Source organism: Erithacus rubecula (assembly GCF_903797595.1).
Source record: "Erithacus rubecula genome assembly, chromosome: 3".
Lineage (NCBI taxonomy): Eukaryota > Metazoa > Chordata > Aves > Passeriformes > Muscicapidae > Erithacus > Erithacus rubecula.
This window is the reverse complement of record NC_136689.1, coordinates 75,650,903-75,672,045: the sequence shown is the minus strand read 5'-3', so window position 1 is coordinate 75,672,045 and position 21,143 is coordinate 75,650,903. Positions and strand designations below refer to the sequence as shown.

General features: G+C 38.4%; 1 protein-coding gene across 1 annotated transcript in view; it reads right to left on the bottom strand.

Moving 5' to 3' along the window:
• Positions 1-20,744, bottom strand: part of MARCHF11 (membrane associated ring-CH-type finger 11) — a 30,437-nt gene extending 9,693 nt beyond the window's left edge. Inside the window, exons 1-2 of the mRNA XM_079302844.1 lie at positions 20,339-20,744; positions 19,302-19,457 (exon numbers count right to left, since the gene is read on the bottom strand). Of these exons, the coding sequence (XP_079158970.1) occupies positions 19,302-19,457; positions 20,339-20,611 (429 nt within the window). The 5' untranslated portion in view covers positions 20,612-20,744. The remainder of the gene's footprint in view (positions 1-19,301; positions 19,458-20,338) is intronic.
• Positions 20,745-21,143: the final 399 nt, after the last annotated feature.

Here is a 21,143-nt window from a genome sequence, read left to right as displayed (position 1 = left end):
CACGGATGCAAGCAACTGAATCATTCAACCTCAATAAAGTCATTCATTCCAAAGAATAAGCACATTACCACGCTATCAAATTATTACAATTACTGAGAAAAAGCACAAGCATTCCACAGGTTGTTCTTCCTAACTCTTCTGCCTTTAAAGATCAAAGAATGCTTCCAATACAACCCCCCAAACCAACAAATCAAAAACCCCACCAAAATAATAAAAAAAACAAGAATCCCAAATTAAGAGTTGAATATTTTCTTCCATTACCCAATTACTTTAACATTTGTGATATTCACTGTCTTTGTTCAGCGAAAGAAATTTTAGTCTTCCACCTCCATCAGGATGAAGGTCAGCAATAATCAAGGTATTAAAAAATTGTAGGAAGTGTTCTTCCCTATTACTGTAATCTGTAAATTAAGCTAACTGATGATATTCCATAATAGATGGGTGAGGAAGGACTGTGTATGTAAGACACAAGACATTTTAGTGGCCTTGAACATTTATGTGAAACTGCTAACGTGCCTCCTTGTGGTTGGCAATCTGCCATGGGAACCCAGCACCCTATAAGTGATAGGGTGGGATGGACTGGTGCTCAGCTCTAACATGTGATGAGCTTGGGGACATCATCTTCTGCCTATGCTGGTCCTAAGTGCTAATGGCAAGAAGACTATGGATGTTCCTGATGTTAACGCACCTAAATTGAAATTCTTCCTCCTTGCCCTTCTCCAGTAAGTTTTGATTGTAACAGTCTGAAATTGCCTCTTAGAAAATGAGTCCTGATTTTTTTTCCCCATAAATTTGACTGAGTTTGGGTACAAATTATAAAAAAGTGAACAGACATAACTGGGAAAAGTTTATTTTTTCACATAATGAAGGTGGTATTCTGTAATCACGATGTTATTCGTATGTGGATAGGCTTGGAATGTTCAGTCCTTTCTAAAAATATGGCTAGTATAAGTCATTAGAAAATGAGATGAACAGACAGGACAGGTGGCTATTAGCATGGCTAACGTGTGAGAATACAACTGAAAGAAACCCAGGAAAAGAAAGCTCTTTCTAAGAGTAAGATTCTTTTTATAGCATCAAAAATCAATTAAACTTTCCTTCGTTTCTCACAGTCATTTTCCATATTGTGTTCACTGTTATGTTATAATCACTTCACCTTTTAATGGCTTATGAGGTCACAAAAATAATACAGTAAAAATAATTCAGTGATAGTTAACATTAAAAAATTTCATTCAGAGTGTAACAGACTGAATAATTTAACATTATAAATTGAATGATCACATTATTAATGTATCATGATTTAAATCCATTATTTTCACTAGTGCTTTTTCTCATTTTTTTCATATAACTTGCTTCAAAAATCTTAATTGCTCGTGATTATAAATAATATTATGAAATTCTAATTTGTTTTTGCTTTTTGCTGACTATACATTCCACAATCAGTAACAGTTTAGTTAAGTATTTTGCCAAATTAGAAAGATCTAGACAGGAATTTAGCATCAGCTTCTGTAAAGTACATGACAATAAAAAACAAATATTATAAGAAAGATTGTTATTTTTGCTCAATAACTAAAAATGGAAAGAAAATGTGAAATATTTTGTATCTAGATAACTATAATAATACTGTAGATTTCAGATATAACAATTTAAAAAACCTCATTTAAATTTCTGTGAAATAGAATCTCATTTCATATTACTTCCCACCATATCTGTAGTGTTATGATATACCATGCCATCTCAGTTGCCCATAAAAAAAATGCATTTTATTTTAATTTACAATGATGGCAAAAACTTTCTTTGAAAATGGTGTTTTAAACAAAATATAATTAATGTTTCTGATTTCAATGTAATACTGTCTGCCCTTGAAAACTTTCTAGACTTCTAATTCTACTGACACTTCATTCTGTTTGGTACTTTTAAACTTTTATTTACCACTGGTCTTCCCGTGATAAATCATTTGGGAGTATACTACATTAATGGTACTCTAGAGTTCAAATTCTGACCCCAGAAACATTGCTCCTCTTTTCTTCTAAGGTTTCTGTCAAACAAAAATACAAATATAAGGAAATAATTCCTTATTTTTGAGGTTGAGACTTTCAGAAGTTGAAAGAAACATATTTTTGCATTGACAGACTAATTGTTCAAGAATAAAGTTAATACAGTTAAGTCCATGTCCTTACTAACATAAAGATGGACAAAATATTCAAAGGTCTGTCATCTTTGAGATAAATCAATATAAACTTGGCTTTGTTTTAATAATGCCTTGTAAAAGCCCATTGATTATTGTATAATATATGGCAGAAAAGTGATATGAAAAGTACTGAGACTGTTCTTGTCCTTAGAATATTTTGCATTAAAAACATATGCAAAGAAACTACAGGTTTTCCTACATCCTCAATAAAGAACATATGAAATTTCCTAATGGCCACCCAAATGTGCTTCAACTGTACCAATTTATAATCCAGCAAAATTCCTCAAGACAAAGAGCTGTTCCCCACTCTACTCTCAGAAATAGTTTATTATGGGCACTGCTCATAGAAACCTCTCAATCCCTTCACTCATTCTGGAATTAATATTTTACATAACAGTAATATTAATGCCTGCCTCTGATTTATTGTAACATAACATGATTAACCTGAAGATATATAAAAAGTACAACCTCATAAACCTTTTGTTAGATTGCTCTAATTGTTAGAACCAACTCTCACAATAAAAAGTCCTTTCCTACTGTCATTTGTTATCCATTACAGGATTTGTAATCTGCATACATACATATCAAAATCATAGAGAAGCAAAAGAACAAGTGACTTTTGAAACAGCTGTTCCTTGTTTTATCTTGTTGGTAGTCTATGTGATTAGATAATTAGGATTTCTAAAATGCTTTGTAGTAAGCACACGCTGACTACATGATTCAGTATACAATGACAGTTAACTTACTGACCAAGCTGGGCAGAAAATTCTTAGTTTTTAGTACACACATACACACACAAACATTAGAAATGTCATTTTTAGCTATAGGCTTCTATTTTTATGACTTTTTTATAAAAGAATCAATGTCACAAAAATTGCAGCACACCATTAATGGCTGCTTATTTTGATACATTATTAACACATAGATTGCCTGGAGTCATAATGCCCATTATTTTTTCATCTGTCAGAGAGCTCATCAATACTGACAGTTTGGGCTGTACGTAATTTCCCCATCAGCTTGGAAGTCTGCACCAGTATTTTACTTGGGACATTCTGAAAACATAACATTTACTGTGCAGATCCTGTCCATCTGTGCACCACCCAATTTAGTTGACAGTTCCTGGATGGCTTACTGCATGTACACAACTGACTGAACATCTACACTACACTAGGTATATCTTGGATTTCTGGCTGTCCAGAAGCCTGGACATCCTAGTCAATGTACAAAATCTTCACATTCTATTGCACTCGCCTTTCAAAATCTTACTACTTACTAAGTAGAACAGTTCAACCTTTTATCTTGTGATTTTTAAATTATGTTAGAATTAGGATTTGAGACCACAAGCAGAGCTGTGATGTCAACTACATTAGTCTTACATTATTCCTTCACTGAGAAATTATCAGTATCTTTTTCTTGCTGATGGCCAAAAAATGAAAGGATTTAGGCAAGACTGTGTGACCAGCTGAGGCAGCTGCCCAGGCAGAACTCCAGTGGGAATACACTGACACCCTGGTGCCAGGCTGCAGTGTGCCCTGCTTTTATGCCAATAGGGGCCAGCAGCAGTGACTGTCCCTGTGGGAGGTGTGCCTGAGCACGAGAGCATCTCTGCTTACTGACAGAGCTCCAGGAGCAGGCAAGCAGGCTGAGGAATATCAGAGTAAAGAAACAGTTCAACTGCCTTCCCTGGTGTCCCATCTTTGAGGGTCTCTTCAGGCTTGAAACCTCCCCAGAGAGGGCATGAAGGTGGTAAAAAGTTTGGTTCTCTCGGAGGCACCGGCAAGAAAGCAGCTTGAGATGACTTTGTGTTGTTTCAGGGCTGTTTATTTATTTTATCTTAAAAATGTTTCTGCCAACTCAGCATGGGTCCACTCTGCAGGTCGACCATTGCAGAAAGTCTCCTGGGAGGGCTGTGCCAAGGTCTTTATACTCTAAACTACGTATACAATATTTACAAACTCTTCCCAATGCCATGTAACCTCTTTGCAATGTCCAGTTCTTTCCCCATTCAATCTGTGGTTCCCAGGGTGCACCTTCAACATGGATGACACGAAGAAGAAGGAGGAAGAAGCCCACCACACCCAGGGTCCTCCATCTTGGTCACATGGCCCTTAATATAAACAATCTAAAAAACTACTTATACTACATTCTAACATTCTAATTTACACTCTACTCATCATTATTTTCTGTGTCTCTTCTCTCAGCGTGGGCAGATTCTCCCAGGTAGCCAAATCCAGCCCCTGCAGCTCCTGGGCAGCACTCGGGGGTCTCTGAGGGGTCTGCCAGGGGGGGTTTTGCATCCCCAGAGGAGCCAGGGAAAAACACTGGACTCCCACACCCTGGGACAGGCCCAAAAGGGCAGACAGAATGCATGTATGGAGGATTCCCTATCCTCTCCAACAGGATGCAGTGACCTAAATGACAGGGGACAATGGTGACAAGTTCCTTTCAAGTACAGCAGGCAAGTGTCTGCACCTCCCTCCCTGCAAAACTTTGGGTTTTTTAATCATGGGTAATTTACACAATGTTGAGTCTGCTGGTGACAGACAGGGTGCATCTGTTGCAAAGCAGGAAAAGTATCTTTGCACAGGAGTTGTCAGGGTTCACTGAAAGACGTTTAAACTAAGCTTGAAGGGAAAAGGAATTAAGCCATGGTTGCCAGAGATCAGTCTGGGGACAGCATACCAGTGTTGGAGGGGCAGAGTGCTATGAAGGTCTGCCATCTCAGTAGAGGCGTGAATGAAGATCTACGTGTCAACAGTGGCACAAGTTATTGATACTGTAGCACAGAAACACCTGAGAATGGTCATGTAAGAATTAGGGCTTCTCCCCCCAAAAAGTGGTGGGATCAATAGCCCTGCTGAAGTGCATCCACACCAATGCACTTGGCATGGGCAACAAACAGGAGGAGCTGGAAGCCACTGGGCAGCAGGAAAACTGTGGCATCATGGAAACATGGTGGGATGATTTGTACAACTGGGCTGCTACAATGGATGGCTGCAAAATTTTCAGAAGGGATAGGCACAGAAGGAGAGTTGGCAAGGTAGCCCTGAACATTAGGGGTGTTATGATTGTCTAGAGCTTAATGACAGGGCCAACAGAGTTGAGTGTTTATAGGCAAGATTCAGGGGAAAGGGTGACAAGGCAGATATCCCGGTGGGTGTTTGTTACAGGCCATCCAAGGAGGATGAAGATACAGATGAAGTATTCTGTAGGAAGCTGGGAGAAGTCTCTTGCTTGCTAGCCCTAGTTCTCATGGGGGACTTCAACAAACAAGAACACATATCTGGTGATATATAACACAGCAAAGAGGAGACAGTCCAGGAGGGTTCCTGGAGGAAATGAGAAACATGTATGGTTAAGTAAATTATTCTCAAGCTAACTTTTAACTCCTGTGGTACTCTAACTCAGTTTAGCTTAGTGGCTTAGCTCATCAGTATTTTGTGCATTCCATGGATGTGCATATTTGGTGAAAACAAAATTACCATTCCATGTGAATAAATAGTATTCTTCCTATAAAGTCGAAACTGTTCAATTTCTGTTGCAGCTGTATTGGAAATATTGAATTTCATTACAACCTACTGTACTTTTGATAGCATTATCTGAAAATTAAATATTAATGAGAGGAGGAAATTAAAGTCTGCCATGGTTGTTGCAGTCTCTGCAACATAAAGATGATCTGCAATCTGCAAAATTAAGTTGAAAGCTTAACTCAAACATAGACTGTCCTGTTACGGTCAGGTCCACATTCCTGGAAAAACATTGAGAGAAAAAACATTCATTATAAGGGCACCGAGAAAGTAAACCTCAGCAAGATCATAAATGAGTGATATGAAGGAGGTATTAACAATTTTCATGCCATGTAGTCACTTAGGAGAAACGTATTTTTGCCTTTACAGTTCTCTATTTTGCTTGTTGAATATGAATAGACAGTATTGGAAATGGCTCTGGAGTTGCTTTTTCCTTCTGTCCTGGGAAAAGAACTCTCTGTAAATTCTAGCTAAAACTGTTGACAACTTTTAAATTAAAAAAAAAAAAAAAAAGCTGAGCATGAGGTTAAGATTGTGCAATTCATGATGATATTGATGCACTCACCAAATGTATGTAAAAAATTGCTCAGCATGGCGGGCCAAAGCAAGCCTCTTCCACAAAAATACCCTGGTCACTAGTCACTACACAGAGGGCTCATCTGTTCTTGATAATTTCTGTTGATGCCTCCTTGTCTATCATGTTGAAAGTGTTCAAGTATTAATTCTGGTTCCTTTACTGAAACTCACATTTCATTTGCTGGCTCAGCTTTCTGAAAGTGCTGGCTACTCTGTCTCTTTGACTCTATGAATAATTAAATAATTTTTACAACCTGTGCAAAAGGAAATAGAGAGAATTTATCTGAGAATATTCTACACTTTAATGGTTTGTCCATTCCCTTATAAGAAACTTGCCTCAAACCCATTGTTCACCTGACTTAAATAAAGGTTTTAAATTTCACCTCTAAGGATACTATTTTAATAACTGAGATTTCTGTGTTATTCAGGATATTCAATAGTAGAACTTCTTCCAAGTAATTTATTGGAACCCTTCCAGTTCTCATACAATACATAGATGTTCACTGAACCAAAGGGAAAGCAAATGAAATTGATTACTCTATTCACATCATCTCCATAGGGATAAGTATGGAAATTATTTTAGTATGGCACAAAGAAAGCATTACAAACTATTTCTGAGACTGCCATATTTCAGTGGGTTCTGGATGCAGTAAAATAAGCCATGGAAAAGCTTTAATGGAAAAGAAGCATAGAAATTATGAGAAAGTGAAAAAAATTCCATGTGATTGGAATTTCAGAGTTCAAAATTTCTAGTTCACTGAAAGAAGACTGGAAGAGGACCCTCAGAATGCACATGCACAAACACATTCAATTGGAAAAGCACAGTTTAATGTAAACCATAATTTTGTTTAAAGTACATCATAATTACTGCTTCCCACTATTTGCTTCTAGAAATTCTATGAACCCAAAGGCATGCAATCAAATAACATCACCATGTATTATCACTGGATTTCCCTGCATCCTGCAGCAACATTAGTCACAATAGTTGAACAACAGTTCTGGAAAAAACAACTCCCCACCTTTAGTTAGGAAGATGCACCTTCCCTGTTCAGTGTTCTTCCTGTTGCTATATGACAATGATGTGTCAACTGAGTACAAATACTGCTCCTTTTGGTCCTGAGCAAAAACTAATTCAGAGACTGCAATCAGAATTTTTATAAGAAAATATGGAGGATGCTCATGAGAGAAAAAGCAATCCTGATTTCATGTATTTCTTTGTAAGATGTGAAACAGAGGGTACTTCGGGTTTTAAAGGCAACTCAAGAAAAGTATCCTGAGTTTGGGTCATCTAATCACTAAAGCAGATAATGTGTATCACGGATGAAGGTTAGAAGGCAGGATGGCAAGAACACCAAGGTATTATATGCTAGCATGCAATCATAAAGAAGGCAATCCTGGGTTCTGGGTTGCATGAAATCTGGCAGAGTCTGCTTTATAAGTCAATTTGAATGTAATTTCTTAGATTAATAAATCAATTTGATTGATTTTATAGTTAATTAAATGAGCAATAAATTTTCACTTAAAGAGAAGATAGTCATAATTATAAAATTTTAGACTGTACAAATGAATATGGCTAATAATACATGGCTTGAAAATTCGACCTAGTGGGAATATTAAGTAATTTATTAATTGTTTTATATATCACAAATTATGTATAATAACTAGAAGGCTTTAAAAAGACACGTAATACATTTATAAGAATTAGTACAATGTATTCGTGTTAAAATTATTAAATATTTTATTACTAAGTTGTCATTTAAATATATATTAAACAGCAAAATTTTAACAGTCAATTGCATTAGTTTTTTCAGGTACTGCTAAATAATCACAACTACAAACTAATTGGTACTGTTTGAATCAGTACTAAATTTTTTCTAATAGTTTGGGTAGCCATAGTTTTGATCATTCACTTACTTGTAAGATTCCATTTTTATAAAAACATATAAGTAGTAGTGTTTAATTACAGAGAGTAGCAATTTATATACTACATATCATCTAATATTATAGCTCTATCTGTAAAAAAAGAGAATAGCTGCCTTTGTAGTATACACTGTACCAGAAATTCTCCATTTCTCTCTAACCATGTCATGAATATGTCTGAAATCCCATGGTGTGATTAAATTAAATTGCACAAAATTATTTTGAAAATTTCCAGCTGTCTGATTTGTTACACTGTGTATCAGCAATCACAGTGCTGCAAGAAGAAATGATTGCAATACCAAAAACTGTAATATCCATTCATATCACTGTGTTTGAAAATTCCCAAGCTATAAATTGTTCTTGGCTTAACTGTGCTTATATGACTTACACATGACTTATGTACCATCTCCTGCAGCACAAACACAGGCATAAAATAGAAATACTATCAGTTTCTCTCAAATACCAAAAGCACCAAAAAGAATGCAAGATAAGTACATGCTATTCATATGCAAAACACACTTATGGAAGAACCACTTACTGTTCTGCAATTGTCACTTTTTAAGTTTATGACTACAAACACAGCCACATTTTGTTGTTCCTAGGCAATAGTTCCCTCTTTACATCCACTAATTACATATGATGGAGTTATTGGTCTTCTTTTCATAACAGAAGCTCATGAGATTGTTCTACCTTACAGTCAGCACTGCTTCTGGATTCCTTACCAGTGTTAACAGCAACACTTGAGCTCTGATTAAACTAATTTAGGACACTGTTAGAAAAACACCTTAGCGGTCCTGTAGGATATAAGCCCTGAAACAACTCTCTACTCACTTGAAAAAAATGAAAGAAATCAGGAAGAAATTCTTTATTCAGAGGATAGTGAAGCACTGCAACAGGTTGAAGGTCAGGTTTGATGGGATCCTAAGCAACCTCATCTATCGAGTGGCATCCCTGCCCATGGCAGGGGGGATTGGAACTACAGGGTCTTTAAGGTCCTTTCCAACCCAAACCATTCTATGATCCTGTGATTATTTCTTGCCTCTCTGAATGGATAGACACACAGGAAGAAATACTTTGCAGTGAGAGTGGTGAGACACTGGAACAGGTTGCCCAGAGAAGTGGTGATGAAAACAGAGAGAGTGACAGTGAGACAAAGACATGGCTTCTTACCCACACTTCAGATATGCTAATGCAGGATTGTAGGATATACCACTGCAGAAATTCTAGATGATTTTTACGCAAACAGTTTGGAAGCCTGTGTCTCTGAATCCAAATACGGAAGGATTTTGAAGGTTATCTTGAGGACCTGATGCATGGAGAGTTATACAATGAAGACAAAGACTCACTTGTGTCACATGTTGACTACCTTGACATCTGAGAGTACTCAAACTACTGAAACTGCTTTCTATTCTAAAACAATCTAGACTAGAAAACTGACATCCTTAGCTCTTGTAGGTTTCATTGTTGGGGCTAGGTTCACAGCAATTGTATCAGTGATGTCCACAAAAGGAGGGAAAAGCTCAGGGGAAAGACATGCTTTTAAAATTCTGACAGCCATAAGCTCCTCCCACTGAATGCGCAATAGATTTTCCACAAACTTCTGAATACAGTCAAATACATGACATCAATTCTCAGTGGAGAAACTCTGAAGTAGGCACATTTCTGTAGATCAATCAGCAATTTCACATATTTTCTAGATTTTTAACCAAAGCTATGGAAAGACAGGCTAAAGTAGAGAATTTTGAAATCCCAGAGGTTATAGGATCATACAATTTTTAAAGTTGCCAAAGATGTCTAAGATCATCAAGTCCAACCACTGACCTAGCATACTTCCACTCAGCACTAAACCATATTCCCAAGTGCCACATTCACATGCTTTTTGAACCCTTCCTGACATGGTGCTTTCACCACTTCCCTGGACAGCCTGTTTCAATACCTGACCACCCTTTCAATGGGACAATTTTTGCTAATCTCCAATCAAAACCTCCCCAGGCACAACTTGAGGCCATTTCCTCTTGTCCTATTGCTTGCTCTTCACTTGGGAGCAGAAGCCAAACCCACCTCACTACAACCTCCTTTGAGGCAGTTTAGAGGGCAATGAATACATGAATACATTTCTACAAAATGTATTTGAAGGTCCCTCTGTTTATACTGGGATGTGGAGGACATGAAGATCTTTTCTGTAAGTTTGACACATATCGGAAAATCACCCATTATTAATCAAATTTCTATTTGGTGAAGCATCCTGAAGGCAATGAGATGATATGCAGTACTCTGTAAGTGGTGGGTGAGGAGGAAGTGACCCTCTTTATTAAGTCTCAGGATGATTTAAAGTCAGCTTGTACATTCAAATCCCAACTAAGTGACACAGAATTATTTGAGCTTAATGGTTCTTGTGGTCACTAAAGACAGTGGCTATGTGGAGGAACAGTGCTGCAGGTACAGGAAAAGGCTGAAAGTGTAAGTGTACTATATTCTATTTGTCTTATTCTGATGTGACTCAGGAAGCTCACATCAGCTCACCCAGTCCTTCAAGAAAAATTTGTCATATTGCTCTCCTTCTATCAAAGAGCCCTGAAACAGATGTGGACTGTAGTCATTCAAGGAGCAACATAATATGCTGAGAGTAACCACAAGCTCTAGTAGACTGTAAAATGCAGATTGCACAGATAAAGCAATGAGAGATACATAAAGGGTTCCATTAAGATGCAGACTCTCTGTCTCTCAGACTCTCTGTCAGAGAGAGCCTCCTTACCATGAAAGAAGACACACTGAAGTTTACTCTAATTTTCTTCAGCAGCAGTTTCCTGGCTGTCAGTTTTATGAAATTTGCTTTTTCCAAAATCCTTGTACTGCTTGGAATAATATGCTTCCAGTGTTAGGAGAGTAAAGTACACATAAAGCTAGCTAGCATTTAATCTTTATGGCAAGTTTCATGACTTTGTGAAACTACTAAGGAATTATTTTATTATATCTTTTCTTTGGCCATAAAAGATGAGAAAAATGAGCCTGAGCTTAGGAAAAAGGCCTCATCCACTAATATAGTTTGTGTGGGTATATTCCTGTACAGGGAATATGCTCATCACAGAACAGGCAAAATTTAATGCTGCACTGCAGGGAAGACACTGCCAGAAAAATATGTAAAAATGGGACACATACACACAAATAGAGTAGAGGGTAAGGAAACAACATGTGGCCAAGAATGAGAATACTCCATGAGCTTCACTGAAATGTAAACAAAAGGAGGAGAAAAATAGAAATGAAGAAATAAAAGTAAATAAAAAGGGAAGTTGAAATAAATTAAAACAAGAAGGAAAGAACCCCACAGCAAAAGAGTCATGCAAGCAAAATGCACAGTGAGGGTGCTGTGAGTCAGACAATACTTCAAAGGAACTGAGGTCAAAGTGTTCCTTCACTGTAGGCATGAAATCAGGCAGGGCCTATTCTCTGCACACTGCTGAAGCAACAAGAAAGAATCCTCAGAGTAAATACAAAACATCCAATTTGAATCTACACATGGGACAAAAAAAAATTAAAAATACAAGCGCAATAGGTGCAAAACCTGTCTCTTCAATACAGCAAATTAAGAAAGAAGTAAATTGGCAGTCTTTAGGATGCCAGTCAATGGGATGAAGTGCTCAATGAAGTGCTCAATGAAATGCTCAATGACTGCCAGTCATAGGGATGAAGTGCTAAAAGACCTCAGTGAGAATGGACCAACATTCAAAACCAAAAAGTATTACAAGTAAATTTCAAAATTAATTTAATAAAACTTTCTTTGATAAATTTCATTTGTGGATAGAACTATAGGGATACTTCAGAGTTAACACAGACTGGTAGAGAAGTCAGAATGTATTGATAGTATGTGATGCTCAAACCAGGGTGCTTGCACTGCTAAATTCCATAAGGTAAGGAGTCAGAGACAGCCAGTATGAAAGCAGTACAGCATCATGTATTAACAATTTGTCATATTAAGAAATAGAAGAAGCCTGCTGAAAAAAAGCACTTATTGGTTTCAGTATTTTTCCATTAATCTGTTGATAGGAATTAAAGACTTGAATAACAAGGATTTTTGACATATGAAAAAAGACAAAAATTTGTATTGCACAAACTCAGAAATCTTTCATCACTAAACAAATTTCTAGCAGATCGATCCACTGGGAAAACACCTAAGCAAACAGAAAATGACAAAAAAACAGTAACACAAAGGTTGCTGAACACAGGTCTGATACAGTATCTTAAGCCTTGCATTGTTATTCTAAGCATTTGAAATTGCAGCCCCTATGTATATGCAGCAACCTTGATTCCCATTCACACCCTTTTCTACTTTTGGATGCTTTTTTATAATGAGGTCTGCTGAAAATATGTACTTTATGCTTATATTTCCAGCAATAACTGTAATTTAATATATTTCCTCTAAAAAACAATCTGGCACTGTATCTTATGCAAGTCATTCTGCCCCATGAAAATCTTAGGCTGAAGGAATCCACCTTTTTTTCCTTGAAGTAGTTAACCCACTATATATACCAATAATATACCATAATATACCAAGATTATGCCACTCTTTAATCTATACTATATGTCTTACCACTAGATCAGGATGACACTTGTAATTAGAAATAATTTCCAAGTACCATTCATAGTTTACATTGCACTGTTTTTTCACACTATTCTAGCAATCAAACTGCCTTGAGCACAATCTACACGTACCAGAAAATAAAAACAGAAAGCAATTGCTTTTTTAAGAAGATATGGAAGAGTAAAAAATGAGGGGCACACACCCACATACTTTTAATACTATTTTTTTTTCAAGTATACTCTGCTTTTTAAAATTTGTATTCTCCTTGATTACCTTAGGATATACTTAGAAGTCTGACAAACTCCTAAACTGTTGGATTTTCTCTGTAACCCCTCATATTCCTTCCTGATGGTTTCAGCTCCCATTTAATGCCTGCTCTGACTTCTTGGGATAATTTAATTTCTTTTCATAACTTACAAATATGCTTCAGTATTTCTACTCAATATCTAGTCTTTTGTTATTAGTTGTTCTGTATCCCTACCCAACTCTCACTGTGATGATAGAATCCGTTCCTTTGTTCACCTACTATTCTTCATTATTTCATGACTTTCATTGGTACTTCTGATATTCTTCCATCCCCTATTCTTTCTCACACGTCATTAATTATCAATTATATCAACTTTCAAAAAGTTTCTAAAGCTTTGTTCCTCCCTTCCACTGTAATGTCCAATTTGCACTCCTTCAGCTCTGTATTCTAACAGGAAATATTCAGCTCCTAGTGTGCTAGCAGTGCACCACTGGCCTGCTCACTTGCTCCGTGAAAAATGTGCTCTCTCATCTGAATGACCAACCTAATCTTTTTCTCAAGCTAAATTGACTTTTGTCTCCACACTGTTTTGCTGTCTTTATTTGCCAGTTCTGTACCCTTTCATTTCCAAGTCTCTCTATGCATTAATTACAAGATAACAAAGAAAACACAACATGAAGTTCATTATTCCATCAGAATTTTCTCTTTGATGCCTTCCATTTTCTGCATCTCTGTTTTTTAAGTTGGTGGTGAAATTTTTACTATCCTCTTTTTTATACTCTCTGTACTCTGCACGACTGACACTTGCTTACCCAATTCTTTGTCAGTCTCTCATTTACCTTCAGATTTTTAACAGAAAATATATTTTGCTTTTCCCACCACAGAAAAACCCCTCAATTGCCCTCTCCAACAGCTCTGCTATCCTTTTGTTTCTAAACTCATTAAGCATGCTACTTAGAATTGATCATAATCACCATCTACACAGTGCAGTCACTGAGATGACTGTATCAGAGTGTATTACATTAAAAGGTTCTAGTCTAGTAAATTCTCCCTAAAAGTGGCCAAAAGCAGATGCTAACAAAAAAAAAAAAAGAAAAAAAGAAAAAGTGTGAAAAGTACATCTACTATATCTATGCTGATGACTGACATTTAGTTTTCTGTTTCAGATTTCCCTCTCCTGTCAAAACTAGCATTAGCCTGCTTCTACCACTTTTTACCGTTTAATTAGGTCCATTAAAATCTCTGGGATTTGCATGCCCCAGTCTTCCTCAAGCAGTATAGTTTTGTCACTCCAATACATTAATTTGTTCTTGAAATTATCTTAAATTTATCAGGAATTATCTTAAATGTAAATAAATATTTGGATCCTCCTGTTATAAATATTTCTAAAACTTGCATGTTCTTTCTATGTAGCATATCTAAGACTATTCATACATAAAAAATTAATTACTTATCATCACTTTTGTCTTATGTCTCAATTCCTATATCACATCTTTTAAGCTCATGGCAAAAGTAATTTTCTCAGCAAGTACAAAACTGCTTCAAGTACAATTCCTTTTATTCCACTACTTTGACCATGTTACTGGCCTTCTTTGCCACTATGATGTACTCTCTTCTCCATCACATGAAATTAAAAAGACTTGATTTGATTTTTTAAGTCCTTCCAGGCATTTATTGACATATTAATTACCTTCTAATGACTACTCAGGCATTGAATCTCGTTAATTCAGTTCTTCATACCTATCTCAGTAAAGTACTTTATTGCATAGTGCCTTCATTTTCAAAGGATGTCTATGAAGGTTTGTAATTTTCTTTTCAAGACACGTCTTAAAACACATCCCATTTGAGATGCCAAAAACTGAATTATAGTTGGAAATGGCTAGTGTACCAGGGTTCTCGATACCAGGGCTAGTGTACCACAGATTTGTCCCTTATCTCTTGTTCAAACTTCTTTATAAATTGTCCAACATTAGAAAAACAACCTTTTTTGTTCTTTTTTGTCACTGACATATGGAATAGCATGGAATAGCATCCTTCTGGATCTTCAGTACAGGAAGAGACATTAACAGACTGTTCTTAGTACATTGTGCAGTTCAGAATACGGAATTGCAGATTTCAGCCTTTTCCCTTTCCCCTTCTTAGTTATGCTAGAAGAACTTAGTGCTGTCATCCAGCTGAGAATAGTCATTAGCAAAAATTTTTACTAAACACTTACTGCATAATTTTTTCTTGACATTGGCCTCCATACTGAAATATTTGAAGAACTTGACTTTTTCACTTTTTAATGTAGCATGCATTCACATATCTGCACTCTGCTACTGAGTTTTGCTCATGCATATCTAGTCGATGCCAGTGAGCTTTCTCAAATGAGTGAGTATTAGGTGTTAACAAAATCTGGAAAAGCGAAACCTTACCTTTCGAAAAATAGCGCCCTAATTTTTTTAGCTATTTCAAGAAATCAGGCCTATCAAGTAAGCATTTACTTTTTAAAATAAATTTTGCAATTTTTCTGATATCAGAAAAGGTGTTGAATTAGCATACAACTAGGTTTTAAATTAGCACCATAAATCCATAGACTGTAACACTTTTGGAATGGGTCCATTCCATATAATGTTTTAATGAACAGGATTTATTAAACATCTAATAACACCATTTTATGACAGACTATACTAAGTCTAGAAAAAGCTACTCTCTAAATATCATTACTTGTAGAAGTGACAGGTATCAGCACCAAAGTATATATTCTTAACCTTTGCATGATTCTATTCCACTTTCAAACATTATTTCTGAATCATACAAGAGCACTGACATTCTTCAATACACATTCCTACTCAAGTGCAAGTCTAGTGAACTAATCTTCTAACAGCTCAAAAATTAGATGGTACCAGTAAAAATAAAACAATGTGTTTATATTTCTTTTAGGAATGTATTTCCTTTAGGAAGGAAATCTGTACAAATTATAACCTTAGCAAACTAATAGAAAATATTTCTTTTTGCACTTTTTTTCTTTTTGTTAATCTCAAATATAATGCTAAATTATTTTAATTTTCAAGTCATACATTTGAAATTTCTCTCTCCTTTTTAAGTCTTTTTAAAAAACCTTCCAAAACTCCCTGACTAAAGCAGTATTTGTTCAGCTCCCCTCATTACAGCGTGAGGGGCAGTAAGGGAATTTTCTAGTTATTAACATAGCTCTGCCTATTATTGGATCAAATTCCATCCTGCCAATAAAACAAGTCCAGCAACATGAGCACATGTTTTCATTAATGAACTACTCTGAAAAATTCCAAATCTCTGTTATACATTATATCAAATGTCATCAACCTGTCTGTGTGCTCGTCTTCCACTGTTAGCCCATGGGTTAATTTGTTTTTTTTTAATATATTTTAAAGTTTATTCCTATAATAAAATCTATGTGTTAAGAATCTATTATATTCTTAAAAGTGAATTATGTACTAGCTGATGAATCTGGAATTGGAACACCGACACTGGAAGAATTTCTATCAAAACAGAAATATTCTGTTTCTCAAATGTACTGTCCCAGAAGAGGCATCCCTTGGAGATGACTTTACCTTCCATGAAGCAACAGAAACCAGAGAACATTTTAGATATTAAATGGAATATTCACATCTATTCCAATGTTCTGAACGAAACATAGAAAAATCTCTTCTTTCTTAAGTCTCTACACGTTGCTACATTCCTTAAATAAATGAGGTAAAAGCAAACCTGAAGAGCTGTTGTAAATCTGCATAGACCTGAGAGTAAATAGACCAGGTTTGCATAGACCTGGTGTAAATCTGCATTCACCTGAGAAAAAGCTATTTTTGTTAATAGCACCAGTTTTCTCTCCTATGACCCTGCCTACAAAGTTCTAATAAGTAGAAAAAGACTGGTAGAGACAATTCTGGGAAAATGGACTGAGGTGAACTACTGGTTGTTGAGAGAGTAAACCACCCTTGTCCAAATATTTTATCTAATTTAAGCAAGAAGTCCTGCTTTTTTGGGAACTTTAAAGTACATTCACTGCTTCAAATGATGATGTTTTAAATTCCTTCTGTATTGCAATGATCTCACCCTTAGCTTTTTTCTGAAACTAACCAAAAACTTACCTTAAAACAAACTTTTGTGCAGTGTAGAAAACAACTCAGGACCTGTCCAAAAGTTTAAGCCACTACAGTTGCTAAAAATGGCCAAACTATTACAGTCAGAATATGCAGGAGTGAGTGAGCACATTTACGATTGATTTTCCTTATAAAATTACAGAGATGACTGCGGTTTGAGACTTCCTTTTAGACTCTGTTACTACAAGAGGAATATTCTGTGTAGGTCACTGAGAAAGGTACTACTGTGTTCTCTCAAAAAGATGGGTGATCTTTTGTGTGTCAGGAATTTGACCTCAGGATTGTATGTCTAACTTGAGTTGCAACTCCATGAAATCTTTCTGTATGCTATTTTGTCAAGAAAGAAAGCACAGAGTTAAATGACTTACCTAAAAAATGAAACACAGGGTTAAGAATAAATCAAATACTAAGCTTTTGAACAAAAACCATGAATTTGGTTTTTTTCCCTCTTCCCCCAACAAAAAAAAGAAAGATAAGGTGACAAATAATGCAATGAATGGCATTTAACTTCTGTCTCTTCAGTGTTATTCTACTTCCCTTGTAAGCTTTGCCAAACTTTACTGACTACTGTGTCATCTACTGACTCTGCTTCTCTTTTCAGAGAAACTGAATAGTTATTCTTCAAACCTGGGCTTGATTCTGCTGTTCACAGATAGGTATCTAATGATGTCCTTTTTTCGAGATGTCCTTTAATACCCACTTGTCCTCCACCTGCAGTTTCAGAGTCCTTCATAAGTTCTGTTCTATCTGCTATTCTGTGTACACATTTTGGCTACCTTAGGACACCTCAAATAGTACTAGATGCCTCTTTGCAGGCAACTGTGTCGTATCTCTGCTGTCTAACAACAATTTTCAGATATTGTAATTGCAAACTATTGCTATTGTCATCTTTGCTAGGAAAAGGATGAGATTCTGTGGATATGCAAGGAAAAAAAGGCCTTTTTGAAAGGTTGAAAAAATCCAAAAGGATTAAACCCCATGCCAAACCATGTCTGTGTAAACAGAATCTACTGCCTTCATTTTCTGAGGTGTTTTACAAATCCTTTACTTTTTTACATCATAAAGATTCTGTCCAGGGAAGTTTACCAACACCTTTCCTTTGAGGATTTATAAAGGAAAAAAAAATTGAAGGGCACTGGCTCTGAAAGTGCTTTCCCCTAATCTGAACAGCTGTAAACAAATACTATAGATACTCTGTACCCAAGGAATGCTTATCACATTCACACAACTGCCATTACCATCCAACCATGTCTTTGTTATAAAACTTCAATCAAACACAGGCACAGAAAAATGGCCTGAGTGCTCTGGCCTTTGAGAGCTCCATCATCTCTGAGCTCTTGCGAACAAAACTAAAAAAAGATATAATTATCTTACTAAATGTGTTCCTCAGATGTTATAAAACACAATTTCCAAGTTGGAATTTAAAGTCTCTAAAGAGTCCTGATATGCAAAGTGGTATTAAGGCTTTCCTAAGAGATCTGCTGGAGCATTGGGTTTCTCCCCCCGCCTCTCCCTGAACATGCTACACTACAATGCTCTAACTTCCAGCTCATGTTCTGATGCTGCTGAAGCGGAGGAGTGGAAAATGTTACTGCACACTTCAGCTTCTGAAACAGCTACTGGTGGACAGAACTTTAGGAGTGTTCTACTGCTCTGAATTGTGTAAAGACTGAAAAGTAAAGTCCTTTTACATTATTATAGTACACTCAACCCCCAGCACACAGACAACAGAAACTTTCTTTCTCCTCGCCCCTCTGGACCCCAAGCTTGAAGAAGGAACAAAATCAACCTTTGAGTGAGTCTTCAACAAACAATAAAGACATGTTTAAAGTTTAGAAAGTGAATCTGGGAGACCCAAGTTTTCTGTCACATCTTAGCATGATTTAACTACTTACAGAATTTACCAACTGCTAAAGACCATTTCTACAGCAAGCCAAAAACTAGGAGAACATAACAGAACCAAATCACTACACATTTTAATATTTAACTGGTTTTAAAAACCAACTTCAAGTGGGTGCAAGTGCTGGCTGACATAGGATCTTCTGCTGTATTCCCAAAAACCTCAGAAATAAAAGTAAGAATAATTTTGTTTTTAAAAAAATGACTGAAAAGACATAGCTTTTTTAAAAGAACAAATTACCTGACAAGGCTTTTTCATTTTAATGGCTATAACATGGTATCTGTAACAGCAGAGTTCACAGGTCCATGAGCCTCTTTCACTTATCCACTTTAAGAGGCAAAGCTGATGCGTGTATCGTACTGAGCCATCGCAGCGGCAAGGGTTTAACAATTCACCCTGGAAAGGCAATACAGAAACATCATCTTTAAAGGAACTTTCACATACATGTACACTTCATACCAAAATATTTAGGGGTTTGTAACAACGACCTGGTCTCAATTTCACTATGTGGAAAAGCATATATTTGTGGCTATGAAATACTCAAAAATGTAACTGTCTTAAAAATACCTAGCTGCTTCTACTGAGAAATTCCAGAAAGCTGTCTACACATGTTCACACACCTGTGTGAAACAACTGCAATATTACCATGCCTTAAACAGCAGCACCGTTAGCCCTTTCAAATACGTCAAAAGCTACCAGAAGGGGTTGGGTATATTTCTCCAAAAGCTGTTTGAAGTCATAACTCAGAAAAAAAAGTGTGACGTCACGATTCAAGCAAGAGAATCTTGCTCTTGGAGCACGGCTCTCTGCTGTCAGCCAGGACCTTCAATAGCGTAACTAAGCACTTCCCTCAGTAGTTTCTGTATTATATAAATCAGCTATTCTCTTCTTTCAAACTCCACGACAAGCTATAAAATGCTAGTTACGTCACGACAGACATGATACTTGGAGCATCCCAGCATTACCTGTAAGCTAACACTCTCATTTTAAAGTCTAACAGAAACCTGAGAAATCGGTACTGTGCAGAATCCTCAAAGGCGAACCAGGGAGCGTGAGCGCCAGAGGACACCCAGCGTGCGAGCCAAAATCCCGGTTAAATCCCGGAATTCTCCCAGAGCTCTGCGCCGGCTCAGCTTCCCCCCGGCGTTCCCCACAGGCAGCTCGCATAGCGCAGCCGGAGAGGGCGATTCCCGACATCAGCACCAGGGACAGGGCTCGGCCCAGGCGGGGTGCGAAGGCGCGGTGCCGCCCGCCCGCCCGCCCGGCGCCCCTCTCACCTGCTCGGGGCCCTGGAAGCAGATCTTGCAGATGGGGCCGGCCCCGCCGCCGTGGCCGCCGCTGCCGCTCTCGCTGCTGCTGCACACCGAGCGCGTCTCGGGCTTGTCGCCGCCGGCGGCCCCTCTCTCCGAGCCGCCGCTCCGGCCCTCGCCCTCCTCGGGGCTGTCCCCGCTCGCCTCCCCCGCCCCGGCCGGCAGCTCCAGCGGGGCGGCGGCGGCGGCTCTCGGCGGCTCCCCGGCAGGCAGCACGACGCTCTCCGAGGCGCAGCTCATGCCCCGGGGCACCCGCTCCCCCGGGGCGGGGACGGCCCGAAGCGGCGGATGGCGGCGGGCAGGGGGCGGCTCCGGGCGGGGGGCGGCTCCGCGCTGCCGGCGGCGGCGAAGGTGACCCGGCGCGGCCGCTCCCTCACGGCCCGGCGCGGTGCGAGCGGCGGCGCGCGGGGCCGCGGGCGGCGGGGCGGGGCGGGGCGGGGGACGGAGGGAGGGACGGGGAGAGGGTGACACGGGGAGAGGGTGACACGGGGAGAGGGTGACAGAGACTGAGGCGCGGGTCCGGCACCGCGCCGCTCCGGGAAAGCCGCCGCCCTCGCCAGCCGGGCGAAACCCCCTGCCCCTTTCCGGGACGAAAATCCCTGCCTGCTCTCCCGCCCGCCCCCGGCGTTCCTGCCCTGCCTCAGCACGCTTCCCCCGCAGCCCGGCCCCTGCCCTGCCCCGGGCGCTGCCTTTCCTTCCCCTCGCGGCCGCTCCTGGCCCTGCTCCGTGCTCCGGGGGCTCCTGAACCAGCGCCGCAGGACGCGCCCCTCAG